Source organism: Chiloscyllium punctatum, chromosome 13, assembly GCF_047496795.1.
Source record: "Chiloscyllium punctatum isolate Juve2018m chromosome 13, sChiPun1.3, whole genome shotgun sequence".
Classification (NCBI taxonomy): domain Eukaryota; kingdom Metazoa; phylum Chordata; class Chondrichthyes; order Orectolobiformes; family Hemiscylliidae; genus Chiloscyllium; species Chiloscyllium punctatum.
The window spans coordinates 103,856,328-103,874,020 of record NC_092751.1 but is presented as its reverse complement, the minus strand read 5'-3'; the positions used below and the strand labels follow the sequence as shown (position 1 = coordinate 103,874,020).

The window sequence follows — 17,693 nt, the reverse complement described above, 5'->3', positions numbered from 1 at the left end:
TTATTTCCTTTAATTATTGAAGGAACAGTAAAGGAAAATGGAATTAAAATAGGTGATCCAAACAAACTTATCAGAGTGTTTGTTCCATACCTCTACTGCTAAAAACTCAAATATTGCTATTATTCAATATACACCTCCTGGACAGAGTGCCGAGGAACCTTTAACCAAATGCTTCAGCATCTTAGAGTAAGTGGATTTTGCTGAGAGTTGTTACCTAGTCAATCATTACTCCCAAACTTAAATGGGGCGCTGGGGTCAAGTCACCAAGTAGCCTTTTCCTTCTTTGTGGAATGGTAGAACCACGGAATAAGGCCATTTGACCCATCATGTCTATGCTAGTCTTTGGCAAAGCTAGCCGACGCACAAAGCCTTAATTGTGAGAATGACATTAAACTTCTTAAGCTCAATATTGCTACTTTTTAAATGGACCTTCCATACCCTTCCTCATATTGAGCCAGCAAGCAGTTAGAGAGAGCCTTGCCCCTCTACCTGTAGCTGAATTCCTGTTATTAACTGTACATCACAATAAACAATGAGGTTTGGATACTCAAAGAAAATAATGCAGAATTGGAGGCTAATAAAGCTGGACTAAATACTTAGGAGAGCTGATTTTAAAACGGCCAGCCCTATTGGTGATGAACAATCCTACCTGCATCAGCACCCTGAGCCGGTCAAAGGGGGCAGTCACTGTCCGTGAAACTCCACCAGCCGTGCCTCCTGCAATAAGATGGCCCCACCACTTCTCCGGTTCCACATTCTCCAAGAATTCCTCGCAATTAGTTATATCATCGTTAATGGAAAAGATCTGCAGAGATTGCAGGAGGAACACAAGAGGGGGAATCAAGGCATGAAGGCAGTAATGCAAATTCCCTAGGTATACCTTATGGGTACTTCCACAACCCCTTCCAAATTAAAAAAAGTAAGTAAAGATTGCCAAGTGTTAAGTGCAAAATGTTCACCAGGGCGCAGTACAGAGCTTCCAGAGTGACACAATTTGTGCTCCCGTGCCTGTGGCATCGATTCATGGAATATTTTAAGATAGAGAGAAACCAACAGCAACATCTGTATTAACAAGGACATAAGTGACAGCAACATTCATACACAAACCTTATCCAACTGTTACACCCTCCCAAAGTCCCTAGACCATAAGAAATAGGAGCAGAATTAGATTATTTGGCCCATTGAGTCTGCCATCCCATTATGGCTGGTATGTTTCTCAACCCCATTCTCCTGCCTTCTCCCCATAATCCTCAGTCCCCTTACTGGTGATTATTTTCCAGAGTTCAATAGAATCGGGGTTGGTTCCTGAGGATTGGAGGGCGGCTAATGTTGTGCCACTTTTTTAAGAAGGGTGGGTGGGAGAAAGCAGGAAATTATAGACCAGTTAGTCTGACCTCAGTGGTGGGAAAGATGCTGGAGTCTATTATAAAGGATGAAATTACGGCACATCTGGATAATAGTAACAGGATAGGACAGAGTCAGCATGGATTTATGAAGGGGAAATCATGCTTGACTAATCTTCTGGAATTTTTTGAGGATGTAACTCGGAAGATGGACGAGGGAGATCCAGTGGATGTAGTGTACCTGGACTTTCAGAAAGCTTTTGATAAAGTCCCACACAAGAGGTTAGTGAGTAAAATTAGGGCGCACGGGATTGGGGGGCAAAGTACTAGATTGGATAGAGAATTGGTTGGCTAATAGGAAACAAAAGGGTAGTGATTAACGGCTCTATTTCAAAATGGCAGGCAGTGACCAGTGGGGTACCGCAGGGATCCGTGCTGGGACCGCAGCTTTTTACAATATATGTAAATGATATAGAAGATGGTATCAGCAATAACATTAGCAAATTTGCTGATGGACACAAAGCTAGGTGGTAGGGTGAAATGTGATGAGGATGTTAGGGGATTACAGGGTGACCTGGACAAGTTAGGTGAGTGGGCAGATGCATGGCAGATGCAGTTTAATGTGGATAAATGTCTGGTTATCCACTTTGGTGGCAAGAACAGAAAGGCAGATTACTACCTCAATGGTATCAAATTAGGTAAAGGGACTGTTCAGAGAGATCTGGTGTGTTCTTGTCCACCAGTCAATGAAGGCAAGCATGCAGGTACAGCAGGTCGTGAAGAAGGCTAATAGCATGCTGGCCTTCATAACAAGAGGGATTGAGTATAGAAGCAAAGAGGTGCTTCTGCAGCTGTACAGGGCCCTGGTGAGATCACACCTGGAGTACTGTGTACAGTTCTGGTCTCCAAATTTGAGGAAAGACATTCTGGCTATTGAGGGAGTGCAGCGTAGGTTCACGAGGTCAATTCCTGGAATGGCAGGATTGCCTTACACGGAAAGACTGAAGCGGACTGGGCTTGTATACCCTTGAGTTTAGAAGACTGAGAGGGGATCTGATTGAAACGTATAGGATTATGAAAGGACTGGACACTCTGGCAGGAGGGAACATATTTCCGTTGATGGGGGAGTGCCGAACCAGAGGACACAACTTAAAAATACGGGGTAGACCATTTAGGACAGAGATGAGGAGAAACTACTTCACCCAGAGAGTGGTGGCTGTGTGGAATGCTCTGCCCCCAGAGGGCAGTGGAGGCCCAGTCTCTGGACTCATTTAAGAAAGAATTGGATAGGCTCTAAAAGATAGTGGGTCAAGGGCTGGAACAGGATACTGATTAGGAATGATCAGCCATGATCATATTGAATGGCGGTGCAGGCTTGAAGGGCAGAATGGCCTACTCCTGCATCTATTGTCTATTGTCTAATCAAGAACCCCTCTCTCTCTCTCCTCCTCTCTCCCCTCTCTCTCTCCTCCCTCCCCTCTCTCTCTCTCCCCTCTCGCTCCCCTCTCCTCTCTCCCTCTCCTCCTCTCCCTCTCCTCTCTCTCTCTCCTCTCTCCCCACTCTCTCTCCCCACTCTCTCTCTCCCCACTCTCTCTCTCCCCACTCTCTCTCTCCCCACTCTCTCTCCCTCTCTCTCTCCTCACTCTCTCTCTCCTCTCTCTCTCTCTCCTCCTCTCTCTCTCTCTCCTCTCCTCTCTCCTCTCTCTCTCTCTCTCTCTCCTCTCTCTCCTCTCTCTCTCTCTCTCCTCTCTCTCTCTCCTCTCTCTCTCTCCTCTCTCTCTCTCTCCTCTCTCTCTCTCTCCTCTCTCTCTCTCTCCTCTCTCTCTCTCTCCTCTCCTCTCTCTCTCTCCTCTCTCTCTCTCTCCTCTCTCTCTCTCTCCTCTCTCTCCTCTCTCTCTCTCTCCTCTCTCTCTCTCCTCCTCCTCTCTCTCTCCTCTCCTCTCTCTCTCTCTCTCCTCTCCTCTCTCTCTCTCTCCTCTCTCTCTCTCCCTCCTCTCTCTCTCTCTCCTCTCTCTCTCTCTCCTCTCTCTCTCTCTCCTCTCTCTCTCTCTCCTCTCTCTCTCTCTCCTCTCTCTCTCTCTCCTCTCTCTCCTCTCTCTCTCCCTCTCCTCTCTCTCTCCCTCTCCTCTCTCTCTCCCTCTCCTCTCTCTCCCTCTCTTACATGCACTCACTCAGCTTCCACAAAACTCTCTGGTAAAGAGTTCCACAGATTAACCACTCTCTTCCTTGCAATATATTTCGTAGGACGGTAAGCAGTTTTTGAATCCTTTTTCTAACTAAGCACAAAGCTACAAGAAAAATCAACCTGACCCATTTGTGCCCATTGGGTTCCATTTTCAGAGTGCAAACATTTTGATGTTTTTAGTAACGTTTTTCTAGCACATTTGAATTTAATATGCCATTGCTGACCAACCTTACATAAAGCATCCCTGGGCATCAACAGAGTTTCAGTGCCCTAAAAAGTTACTTTGAGATGAAACTAAGAGACAAATTGCTTTCCAATGCAGAGTGTGCACTCATCCAGATCTGCAATCAGTGTACAGCCAGAGAATCAATTCTGGATACCCTACTTACACTATTGTATTGCCAGATGTCAATCATAGTTCGCATGTTGTCCTCTACAGTCGTTATGTAGATCTTTCGCCATTCATTCCAATCCATATCCATATAATCATCTCGATCCAAGCTGATAAATTGTAACAACAGAAAAAGCAGTATTTGATCTCTTGACATCTGAGTTCCTTGGTAAATACATTAATTAGCAATAAATATTTATTGAACATAATGCAACAGTTAAGAATTCACAATTTGTGCTTTTGCAATGTAAAGATCTGAGGTCACTGTCCAAATTATACTGGGCAATTTTCCCAGCATCCTGGCCAACATGCACCACCCAACAGGAATAAGAACAACAGACTGAATTGGTCATTATCTTGGTGTGCACATAAATAGCATGCGCATTAATTTGGAAGTGCAGTGGTCCTACCTGCTTCAGTGGGAATAACATCACTGACCAGGTTGAGTAGAAAATCTTTATAAACGCAATCACTGCTACAATTTACCGGCTGTGAAGCAGCTCGGAACAACCTGGAGATTTGAAAGATACTAATCATCCATAATCATCTCAAAAATTGTGCTCAAATGGCTATTGACCAGCAACTTTCATTTACGCATGCCTTAAGTAACAGAACATTACAAGGCACTTAACAGCATGACTCAAAAATCTGATATCAAGCCATAAAAGGAGATATCAAGGCTCCCGACCAAAACCTGTTGAAAAAAAAATGAATAAAATGCTTTGAAAGAAGAGACAGGTCAAAGGGCTTAGGGACAGAACTCCAGAAATGACCTTCCCTGCATCACAAGGTCAGATGCGAGAGATGTTCTCCAAAGATTGTATGATGTTCAGCACCACTCAACTCCTCAGACACTGAAGCAACCCATGTTCAAGTGGAACAAGATCCGGCGAAATATCCAGGCTGGGGCTGACAAGTGGCAAATGACATATACACCATACAAATGCCAGGCTCTGCCATCACCAATTAAGAAATTATCTAACCATCACCCTTGACAATCAATGTTACCATCACCGAATCCCACCCCCTCAACATCCTTGGAGTTACTACTGGCCGGAAAGTCAACTGGACTCACCACATAAACACAGTGGCTACAAAAAGCAGGTCCAAGATTAGGAATATTGTGGCAAGTAACTCTCCTCCTGACTCCCCAAAGCCTGCCCACCATTTACAGACACAAGGCAGCAGTGTGATGGAATACTCCCCCACCTACATCTGTGGATGCAGCTCCAACACCACTCAAGAAGCTTGACACCAGCCAGGACAAGACAGTCCAGTAAACTAGCACCACACCCACAAACCTCCACTCCCTCCACCACCAACACTGACTAACAGCAGTGTGTACTATCTATAAAACGGACTGCAGAAATTCACCAAAGATCCTCAGACAGCACCTTCCACACCCATGACCATTTCCACCTAAGGAGGACAAGGGCAGAAGATACATGGAACACCATCACCTGCAAGTTCCCCTCCGAGCCACTCACCTAAGGGCATGTGGGTCACCCTGCAGCACGTGGACTGCAGTGGATCAAGATGACGGCTCACCCACACCTTCTCAAGGACAACTAGGGACTGGTAATAAATGAAGGTCAGGTAGTAACACCTATGCCCCATAAGTGAATTTAAACAAAAATTAGTTTTACACCTCATCTTTGTGAAAATATGATTTATTTTGACAAATGTTGCTTGCACAACTTGAATTTGACTTACTGCTTAAGAATTCTGTTTGCGTGGAAAAGATTAAGACTGAACATGAAGTCTTCCCATGAGATGCATAATCCTCCATTTGCTTATGTTGCCTAAACGTAGAAATATGAATGGAAAATTAAAATACCGCAGATGCCAGACATCAGAACTAAAAACAGAAAATGCTGTAAATACTCGTGTCTCTCACCGAGTACTGGCTGATCTGCTGTGAATTTACAGCATTTTAGGGCTCCTAATTCACAGTAATTAGTCACAGAATAGAATCATAGAATCCCTACGGTGTGGAAGCAGGCTGTCCGGCCAATCGAATCCTCACCGACCCTCCACAGAACAGACCACCCCCCTACACTATCCTGTAACCTCACATTTCCCATGGGTAATAAGATCACCTCATTCTGCAAAACTCCCAGGAGCTCAACCTGTTGGGGGGTAAGCTTGAATTGAGGATTGGTTAACACCAGGTCACTATGGGGCAATTTAGTATGGCCAATCCACCTTTGGATTTTGGGAAGAAAACCTACACAGATATGGGGAGAATGTGCAAACAGCACACAGAACAGCTTGGCTGAAGCTGCAATCGCCTACCCCAATTCTACCGTATTGAAAGAAGAATCAAAGCAAAAGGCTGGAAACCAAAAGAAAACCCAGAAAATTGTTAAAATATTGAGATCAGGCAAGCACCTACAATAAAAGAAAATTTACATTTCAGGGTTCATAACCTCACAGCAGATCTTAAAGCTTGTTTGAGAGGCTGTAGAAAGAGGGAAGATGCTACAAGCCAAATACATGCAAAGTAATATGAACAAATGAATTAGAAGCAGACCATTTGACCCATCTAGCCCTACTCCAGCAGCTCTCATTGATTTGATTGTGGCTCAAATCCACGTTCCCTTGTTAGTCAAGAATAGACTCTGCCATTAAATTACTTAATGACCCTATATTGAACAAACTAGGGTAGCTCTAAAGTCACAGAGGAGAAAAAGTTCATACTTCTGTCTGAAATAGGATAGTCCTTACTCTTAAATGGGTCACCTCGTTTCAGTCTTTCCCACAAGGAGAAGCATATTTTCACAGTCCAACCTGTCAAGACCCCTCAGGACATTGTTTCAATAGGATCACCTCATTCTTCTAAACTCCAATGGATAATCATACAAGAGCTCACCTTGTTGGGGGTAAGTTTGAATTGAGGATTGGTTAACACATCATCGGCAGAGTTGGGATCAACAGGTACTATTTTGGTTGGAAAGATGTAACTAGTGGAGTGCCACAATGATTACCCCTCAGGTATCAATTATTTACTATCTATATGAATGACTAGAATGAGGGGTAGAGTGTAATGTGCCTGAATTTGCAGATAATACAATAGTGCACTTGGGCATGTTGTGGTGAGGACATAAGGAATTTTGCAAGGAGTTACAGGTCAGTTCAGCGAGTGGGCAAAAACTTGGCAGATGGAGCGTAAATGAGCAAGGGTCAGGGCATGCACTTTGGTACAAACAATTAATTAAATGGAGATAGTCTCCAAAAATATAAATAAAGGGACCTGGGCATTCTTGTGCGTGAAACACAAGTTAGCATACAGATGCAACAACTAACTAAGGTGGTAAATGGAATTCTAGCTTTTTACTGCTAAAGGACTGAAGCCTAAAAACAAGGAAGTTTGGTTCAGACTGTACAGGGTGCTGTTGAGGCTGCACCAGCAGCATAGTGTCAAGTTTCGATCCCTGTATTTAAAGGATGGACTGACATCGGAGGCAGTCCAAAGGAGATTCACTACACTGACTCCTGGGATGATACATCGCTGACTTATCAAGAGCAACTAAACAGGTTAGGCCCCAAGGGTATAGAAGAATAAGGGCAATCTTACTGAAACACACAAGATTCTGAGGGCTACTGGCAGAGTAGATGTTGAGAAGAACATTGACTATTGGTCAGGGACATCTTGAACCAGGCAGCAGAGTTATAGAATAAAGAGACATTTAAAACCAACATGTGAAGGAATTTCATCGGAGATTAGTGGATGCATGAAATTCTCCTCATCTTGAGTGATGTGGAGTCTTAGTTACTGAATTCATTAAAAGAGGAAGTAGGTACATCTTACTATTTCAGAAAAATAAGATCCGAACAGGCAGGGACTAGAGATTTACAGACCACGTAAAGGCAAATGGTTTTTAGTTGAAAAAAAGGCCTCATGCGTTGGCACAGTCCTGGTGGGCTGAAGGGCCTGTTTCTGTACTATAATTCATTCATCTTGAAGGAGCAGGCACAACAGGATAGTTGAGGCCTGGGACAGATCGATCACATTCTTGTTGAATGGCCAGGCAGACTTTGAGGGGCCAAATGGCCCAGTCCTGGTCCTACTTATGCTCTTCTAGATACAGGCCCAACCTCTCCTCATAAGATACCGTCATCGTCCCAGGTGTCATCCAAGTGAACCTGGGCTGAATTGCGTCTCACACATTTCCATCTTTTTTTAAATGAGGAGGCCAAAACTCCATGTGGACTCATCAGTGCCCGATACAACTGTAGCAAAACATCATTTTTAACAGTCCGTTCCCTTCACAATAAACAATAACATTCTAGTTGTCTTCCTACTTACCTGCTGTACCTGCTTACTAACTTTATGTGACACATCTACCAGGAAACCGAGGTCCCTTTTGCATTTCATTGTCACATGGAAAAAAGACCCTTTAGTCCAACTCATCCATGCCAACCACAGTCATAAATTAATCTAGTCCCATATGCCAGCATTTGGCCGACAGCCCTCTTAAACTCTTCCTATTCATATACCATTCCAGATGCCTTTTAAATGTTGTAACTGCACTTGCCTCCACCACTTCCTCCAGCTTGTTCAATACACACACCACCCTCTGTGTGAAAAAATTGCCCTTAGGTCCCTTTTAAATCTTACTCCTCTCACCTTAAACCTATGTTCTCTAGTTCTGGACTCCCCTGCCCTGAGGAGATCTTGGCTATCAATGCCCCCCATGATTTTATAAACCTCTACAAGGTCACCCTTCGGTCTCCAAAGTTGCAGGAAAAATTGCCCCAACGTATTCAGCCTCTCCCTATAGCTCAAATCCTTCAACTCTGGCAACATTCTGTGAATCTTTTCAGAACCCTTTCAAGCTTCACAACATTTTTCTACAGCAGGGAGACCAGATTTGTACGCAGTATTCCAAATATGGCCCAACCAACTTTTACAACCGCAACTTGACCTCCCAACTCCTATTCTCAATGCACTGACCAATAAAAGCTAGCATACCAAACTTCATTATCCTGTCGACGTGTGGCTCCACTTTCAAGGAACTATGAACCTACACTCCAAGGTCTCTTTACTTAGCAACACCCAACAGGACCTTACCATTAAGTGCAAATGCACTGCCTTGACTGGCCTTACCAAAATGCAGCACCTCAGATTTACCTAAATTAAACTCCACCTGCCATCCCTTGGTTTATCTGATCAAGGTCTCATTGTACTCTGAGACAACCTTCTTCACTGCCCAGATTCTCACTGGGAATTGAAATCACAGCTAAGTCAAATCTGATGTGAGAAACACAAGGGATTTCTCTCCTAGTACAATGAAGGTATGCGCTTGGATTAATCAGATTATATTTTTACCATGTTTTTTGAAACCTTTAAATTTGAATTGTGTAAAAATATTTTGGACTATTCCATTTCATTTTTTTTGCATACTAAAGTTTGGTTTTGTTGTTGAAACCAAATCTGCCATACTGTCTGCTTGTGTTTCAGTGAAAGACCACCTAATTAAACCAAAAATAAATTATGACCCACCAAGCAATATTTCAGTGCTGATCCAACTTGCCCAGTAATAATATTAGATTTAATAAATACATACATCCCTGATTCTGATGGAGCATTGAGAATCAACAACAGAATGTGGAACTACAGCCCAATATAAGGCAGGGCATTGCTGAACCAGTTGGGATTGTACATCAATCTGGCAGCTCCTATGGTTTGTTCTGTGATCACCGTTTGGTGGATGGATTGAGCCGTTAAAACAGGATGCAACGTTCTCCAAAACATCTCACAGGAGAGCTTCAGTAAGTAGCAACAAGTCTAAGATCTTGCACTCTGACCTAGCCCCACAAATAACAGTGGTCTTTAGTTCAACTCTGATACATACACATCCAGTTCCCACACGTTCTTAATGTCCATTCACAGGTAAACATTTCTGAAGGTGAGCACATGCTTGCTGGGAATCAGTAGAACTGTCAGCAATCATAGTATCGTAGCTTAAAAGAAATTTATACTTGAGATCAGCTTAGACTTACCACCTCTGGTCTTTGTGACTTTTCCAAAACCCAGCAATAGTTTCTTGTTGTTCCTCTCAAGGTATTTCCGGAACGCTTCAAAGTTTTTAGTTTTTGATTCTTCCTTTAACAGTTATTTTATGTGAATGAAGGGAAAAATAATTCATTAACTTCTAGAAGAATATGAGAAGAGAGAGAATATCTATTCAAGTTAATGACAGACTTGTACACAGGAAGTGGGGCAAAGTGTGCTAGCAACATAGACCTCCGTTTTAGTCTTGATATAACCTATGATAGTGACTCTGTATTTGTCAAATTGCAAACTTTTCTTATCGTAATTTGCTTTGGAAATTAAATATTCCTTTTCTCAGTTAAGGAAGAGAATTTATCATTTGAAGTAATTACAACTGTTCTAGTTTATGCTCAGGAAGCCTTATGTTGCTTATGTACTAGTACTTAGAGTCACAAGAGATGTACAGCATAGAAACAGACCCTTCGGTCCAACCCGTCCATGCCAACCAGATACCCAACCCAATCTAGTCCCAAGTGCCAGCACCCAGCCCATACCCCTCCAAACCCTTCCTATTCATATACCCAGCCTCCACCACTTCCTCTGGCAGCTCATTCCATATACGTACCACCCTCTGTGTGAAAAAGTTGCCCCTTAGGTCTCTTTTACATTTTTCCCCTCTCACCCTAACCCTATGCTCTCTAGTTCTGGACTCCCCGACCCCAGGGAAAAGACTTTGCCTACCTACCTAATCCGTGCCCCTCGTAATTTTGTAAACCTCCAGAGTTTAAGACCATAATAAATAGGAATAGGACTAGGCTGTCTGGCCTCTCAAGCCTGCTCTGCTATTCACACCCACTTTCCTGCCTTTACACCATTCAGGAAGATAGGGAACACTGCATGCAAAAGGTGGTAGCAATGAGGAATGCTCTCAAAAGTGTTTGATGCACATTCTATAAATGTTTTGCATATGAAGCAGACAGGGTTTGGCTAGTCAGAACATACAGATTAAACAGGAGGTCAGGCTCAAGGATTGGAATGACCACCACCTGCCTATAACTTCCAGGCGTGACAGCGTGCAATTAAAATTCTAACTGCAAAATATGGGACTGTATCTTTACTTGAGTAACTCACGATTTGTGATATAATATACGGACATTGTAAATGAGGTGGCGCCTTCACGCTGAATAGCACTTTACCTGTGGAACAGCTTCCAAAGCATGTACTAGTTCCTGGGTATCTACGCGGCCATCCCCGTGGGTATTTAGTCGCCGATAAAGATTATACCAAAATACATCTGTTGCTAATGCCTCATCAGGGGCGCCTCTTTGGAAAACCTCTTTCATAAACAGGAACATTGCAAGGGCTCCTAAGACACAGGAGACAAACTTCCAAGATTGCACAGATTGTAAATAAAGCAATAAGGATCGGTCTACTTCATTTTATCTCCATTCCCATTGACTAACAAATCATCTTGAGTTAAATTTGATATTAAATAGTAAACGAACAGCATACTGGATGCACAGAAGCAGTTTGTATCAAATTCTCAATGAATTCTTGGGCAGCTCCCCGGACGGGGCAGCAAATAACAGTGAATTGTCTTTCAAGAGAGGGGCAAGGCATTCACAGATCTGCTTCTGGTAAGATCGTTGACCTCTATTGTGTACAAGCCAGCCCCTCTGACAGCAACAATCTTCATCTTCAGTTCAGGAGGCAGGCTGAAACGCCACACGAACACCATCTGAACTGCTGCTCTGGACCAGGACCAGAGATGCAGACCTTCACAAGGGCTGTTCAAACTGTGACCACCTCAGCCAATACAAGTGGGCATAGGTTGCTATCAAGTCGGGTAGAGAGACCTGGTGCAAATTGTTTTCATCCTATTGCGCCAAAATTACACGGCCCAAAGTAAAACAAATTTGTTAACTGAAAATGCTGAAGTTGCTACACTATGCAACCGACCAGCAGATCAGAAATCCACAAATTCCAGCACACTCAAACTCCAATACCCAGCAAACATATCGTGAAAAGTGTTTGCAAATTGATTTGCACGTGCTCTTCTGGCGTCTGGCTACCCAAATATATATGGACTGCAGTGGTGCAAGGTGGGAGCTGACCAGAGTCTTCTCGGGGCAGTGACACCCACATCCCACAAATTGCAGAAAATGAACATGAGCAATTCATGGTAACAAAAAGCTCTGTCACCTTATGATAGTATTAAGACTTGGAGAAATAGTATCAATTCAAGGTTAACCTTCTGGGAACGAATGTCCAAGATTTGCACTGCCTGAAGTAGCAAGAGATTGAACATAGCAGGCAGGTTAAATGTTTTTTTAACATATTTTGAGGATAATAATAATGATGGTAGGTTTAAAAAATTAGCTGAGAGCCAAAATTCAGCTTATTGGTGAAGTGCCCCTCTATGTTGGTATACCAAGAGGTGGGGCATGTGGGGACACAATGAGATGTGATCAACTGGGGAAAATAGCCAGCAAATTTACATTAAACATGAGTCCTTTATTAATGAATGCAGTTATAGATTTAGGGGCAACATTTACACCTTCAAGCAGTGACAACCTCAATATAATCTCAACAAAAAGCCATAGAATATTCCATGCCAAATTACCATACCACAGAATCTGGGATCCTTTCTTGGCAAAATTAGCGCTCAATAACATGCTACGGTCCTGATGCCATTACATTCCTTCACATCACTATAAATATGAAAATCTCACTGCTGGGAAGGCAGCTTCCATTTCATTGACTGGAAAAGAATTTTGGTTTCTTATAGATGTCACAATAGTGCAGTGACATCGCAGTGGAATCAACCACATGGAGCGCCTGAAGGGGGAGAAACAACTGTACTGACCTCAGTAATAATGCATATGGTGCATAGTTAAAGTAATTTTGTTACCTGCAAATGATAGGTAACTTAATTCCAGGGGTAGTACTTGGCTGAAGTTCCCATTCCATGACAGAAGGTTGCAGATTTCCGTCCCTTTCCAAAGCTTCAGCAGATCTCATCTGGCACTGTAGTTGCAAGGAGGTGCTACACTGTTGTAAGGGCTGTTCTGTGGACAAGCTATTAAGTTATGGGCCCGCCTAAAACACTAGGCGGGGGTTAAAGGTTCTCGATCTCCAGATTCCTAAGGTGGAGACTGGAACCTGCATACTAGTCAACATTCTGCCCTTCCTGGTGTCTCTCATAGTCATCGGTTCTCAGCTTTGATCATCTGGACTCAAAATACTCACCTCATCCAGTTTGACCTTTCTGCTCACCAAGAAACAAAATATTCCTTGATGAATTCTACAGAAGGGTTATTAGAAAATCAAAGAACTTTATCTCATAAGATTCTCAGAAAGTGAATCAAGGTTCATTTAGCAAGATTTTTCTTTATTCGAGCCACAGTAGTTGATACGCAATTATTTTGTGTAATAATACTTACATCAATGCCCTATCAATTCCATTACTTTAGTACATCCTCACCCCCAAAATGGCGGTGCAATCCAAAGCTAGAAAATCGGGAAGAAATTTTCTTGAGCCTTTGCTCAGATCCTAGATAAAGCTCAAACCGATAAATTAGTGCCTGTGGATAGTTCTATATTTTTGACAATGTGCACTACTTGCTCATATATGCAAATATCAGTGTTCATTCACACACAGCACTCAATTTCAGGGGCACCTGTGAATGTTTGTGATGGATACTCTCCCAGAGACGATATACAGCTCATCAATAAGCACAGACTGCAACCAGGAGGATTTTGAAATAGTAACTGGGGTGGCAAGACAGAGGTAAGTCAAATAGACAATTCCAGAAGATGGGTGTTATGGCTCAGAAAATCAATACAGCGGCTGGAAACCATATGGAATTTTTTTAAAAATCCATACTCTCGTGGAATTCTATCCCATTATTGTCCATCCCTAATTGCCCCAAGAACAGTTTAGAGTCAGGCACATTGCTGTGGGTCTGGAATCACATGTAGGTCAGACCAGGTAAGGATGGCAGATTTCCTTCCCTAAAGGACAGTAGTAAACCAGATGAATTTTAATGATAATTGCCAGTGGTTACATTGTTGGCATTTTATTGCCCAATTTTTGTTGAACTATAATTTCACCATCTATCAAGTTGGGATTTGAGCTTCCATCTCCAGAATATTAGCCTGGGGTTCTGGATTACTAATCCAATGACAATACCACTACACCAATACCTTCACATAAGGCAGGTTGGAGAACAAAGGCAGGATTTTTCAAATAAGCATAACGCACAAAAATCAGGCTGGAGACAGTGCAACATATTGCATATTCAGCCGAATGGCTGGAAGCTCTGGAATTCTATTCCAATATCCTTTTCCCTCTTTAAAACTCAACTCTCTGTTCAAAATTTGACAAGAGACACGAGTTGCAGTGTCTTCAAATTGAAGTTTGTGGAGGGTTGAGGCACAGATGTCATTTGGAATGATTGAGCCAAGTCTCAAATGTATTTTATAACATTCATGATAGGGAACTTTGGGTTAGGGGCTAGAGTAGTACACTTGGGTATCTAAAGTCTGCTCTGCCATTCATGATGATCATGGCTGATGCACATTGTTGCCGATCCTCCTGTAACCTTGCATTCGTATTGTTCATCAAGAATCTATCTCAGCCTGAGAAATATTCAAAGACAAGTCACTATTTCCATTGCATATTAAGGCAGAACTGAAAAGATTCCTCTCTGAGAAAGAGAGTCTCAATTGTCTTAAATGTGTAAACTCTTATGTTTAAACAGTGACCCTTAGTTCTAGATTGTTCCAGAAGTGGATATATCCACCCTTTCCAGAGCATTCAGGATTTTATATATTACTATAGTCTCTCAATCTTTTGAACTCCAGCAGATACAAGCCTAGCCTGTGCAACCTTTCCTCAGAAGACTTCATACCATCCCAGGTATTAGTTTCATAAACCTTTCCTGCACACGACATATTTACATCCTTCCTGAAAAAAGGATGCCACAACAAAAAAAAAGTTGGAAATGCCCAAATCAACAGGGTCATTTTCCATACAAAATAGGAGAGATTTGCTCTCCATCTAACCAAGATGCACGTGAGTGGGGAGTGTGTGAAGCAGATAACTGGGTGGACTGGAGTGAAAGGCTATCCAATATCCAACAGTAACATTTCCCACCCCTTGCTCTTCTCACATCTTTATCATTACCCTGACATTCCCTAAGCAAGGCAAACTTGTGCAAATTTCAGGAAAGGATCCTGAACTAAATCACAAGAAATGAAATGAGATAGTTAAATTGGGCCGGGGGAGAGTGCAGCAGAAGATAGAGGAGAAGGATCAGGAATACAATAGAAGATTAGATTTTAAATAGATCCTTCAGAAGGTGGTGGCACAGTGGTTCAGTGGTTAGCACTGCTGCCTCATAGCACCAGGGACCCAGGTGACTGTCAGTGTGGAGTTTGCACATTCTCCCCATGTCCGCATGGTTTCCTCTGGATGCTCCAGTTTCCTTCCGGTCACAAAGATGTGCAGGTTAGGGTGAATTGGCCATGGTATTCAGGGACACGTAGGTTAGGTACATGAGTCAGGGATAAATATAGGTTAAAAAGGATAGGGGAATGGATCTGGGTGGATTACTCTTCGGAGGGTCAGTGTGGACTTGTTGGGCCAAAGGGCCTGTTTCCACACTGTAGGGATTCCTATGATTGTGTGGTACACTGGAAATGAGTGAGTACAAATGATAAATAAAGAACTTCCCAATACTATAACATGGAACAGATGAAAATATTGTTAGTTACAGACATGCTGAAAGCAACAGGGGATGGCAAGGACACAACGTACCACTGTCACTCATCCTTATCCAAGACATAGCAATGAATTATCCTTTGTAGTATCTTCTAATTCAAGCTCTCCTATAGCATACTCTACTGGCAATTGAATGCATTTATCCTGTTCGAAAACCACTCAATGTATTGAAGAGTTTGACAGGAACACCATCTAGTGGATCTCCAAGAGTTTGCAAAGCACAATGTAAGTAGCTAAGTATTCTGACATTTCATTGTTTTGTGAAACAGCCAGAACTTTAGTCATGTTGGTGTGGTATAACTTTTAATACCTCCTCAAAACAGGCTGTTAGTCCAATTAGTGAAACACTAACCACAGTAATACTTCCACTATGAGTTGATTGGATTAACCCCATCTTAATAGTAGGATTTGTCTATTGATTGCACGTCAGCTAATGCAAACGTCAAGGAAAAGTTATGGACAAGACCATCACAAGTCGACATTGCAATACTGTATTAGTCAAAACCAAACCTGGCCCAGTCTCTCAGAAACTCAATCAGCAATACACAACTAAATATAGCGAAACCAATCTAGTTACCAGCAGCACAACATTGAGACCTACCATCAAATGATCACTGAACAGCTGGAGTAGCCTGGGTTGCTTAGGTTTCATTGGAAATGATTGCAAAGACATTCAAGGTGATAAACTAGGTAGAGAAGTAAACTTTACAGCACATCAAATTGAAGATGGTTACTAACTCAAAGACATTGAACAAAAATAAGTGGCAAAGGCATATTGATCACATTGTTAAAAGCATCTCCTTGCGTGATTCTTCTTTCGTAGCATCCCCAGCCTGTGCACTCATACAGATCGACTTGTAAAACGATTTCTGCTATATCTGAGGCAATCATCCTGAAGTCAGGCAACAATAAACAAGCAAGTTGGTCCGTAGTTTCTTTCTACAAGTTCCATCTGGATTTATCTGGTGAATTCCCTCAGGCTAGTAATCAGCCACTATCGATGTTTTGGGGCGAGGGCCCACTGAGACAGAAAGCAAACATAACCACACTGCACACATCAGGTTTCTGCAAATAAACAATTCTGTCAGAGCATCAACAGCAAGAAAGTCACCTATAGCCTCCAATCAGTGTTACCCTTTTAGTACAAATAAATTTGTTTTCGGCATACCTCTCTCTTCACTGACCAGATCTGAGACATGAATTTCAATACGATCATCAGCCATGTGGTTTGAAAAAGAAAATAGATTCCTCAGATAAAAGATTTGAAATCTACACAAAAGCCTTCACTACTGCCCGGAATTACTGGTTATTCTTGCAGTACATCATCCTAAGTTAGTATCAATGTGAGCACAGCCATGCTGTAGACATGTAAGCAACATACATAGTTGAGTTGTACTGTCTGATCAGGAACCCTTGCTGACGTGGTCATTGTGAACATGCCCACCTTCGTAAATCCATAAAATGACTGTCCAATGCAAGTTCTATGCGGTTCCATCAATTGCAACATATGGGTGGCACTGTAAAAATGCCTAGTTGGCGTTATATGGGCCAACATTTCATAAGACATCGTATGAGCCAAACCAAACCACAGACTGATCAACACAAGACATCTTTCAGCAGTGTACGTGCAAATCCACATTCAAATTACAAATCATTATTTCTTTTGCTACCTAAATAAGAACATATCTCCATTAACCTGCTCAGTTCCTTACATACCCACGTGGGATTTTTAACTGGCCACTCAGTAACAGATTCAGGTGAAATGTAGAAAAACTGGACACATTTAATCAGAAATCACTGTGTTACTGTTGACCTCCGCTGTTACACAGGAAGGTGGAGACTAGGCAGTAAGCACAGACCTGCACCGATTCAGCCAAGAACAGCTCTCTTATCTACAGCTAAGGCAGAGCATGACAAGATTGATAATGAAGGAATTTCACGAAAAGAAACATAAAGCATCGTTTCACAGGATAACATGTGAAGCAGTGAGC

At 42.5% G+C, this 17,693-nt stretch overlaps 1 protein-coding gene across 1 annotated transcript in view; it reads right to left on the bottom strand.

Moving 5' to 3' along the window:
- Positions 1–17,250, bottom strand: part of LOC140484520 (mitochondrial adenyl nucleotide antiporter SLC25A24-A-like) — a 28,727-nt gene extending 11,477 nt beyond the window's left edge. Inside the window, 7 exon segments of the mRNA XM_072582899.1 lie at positions 650–805; positions 3,918–4,029; positions 5,633–5,670; positions 5,672–5,721; positions 9,926–10,028; positions 11,114–11,283; positions 16,304–17,250. Of these exon segments, the coding sequence (XP_072439000.1) occupies positions 650–805; positions 3,918–4,029; positions 5,633–5,670; positions 5,672–5,721; positions 9,926–10,028; positions 11,114–11,272 (618 nt within the window). The 5' untranslated portion in view covers positions 11,273–11,283; positions 16,304–17,250.
- Positions 17,251–17,693: the final 443 nt, after the last annotated feature.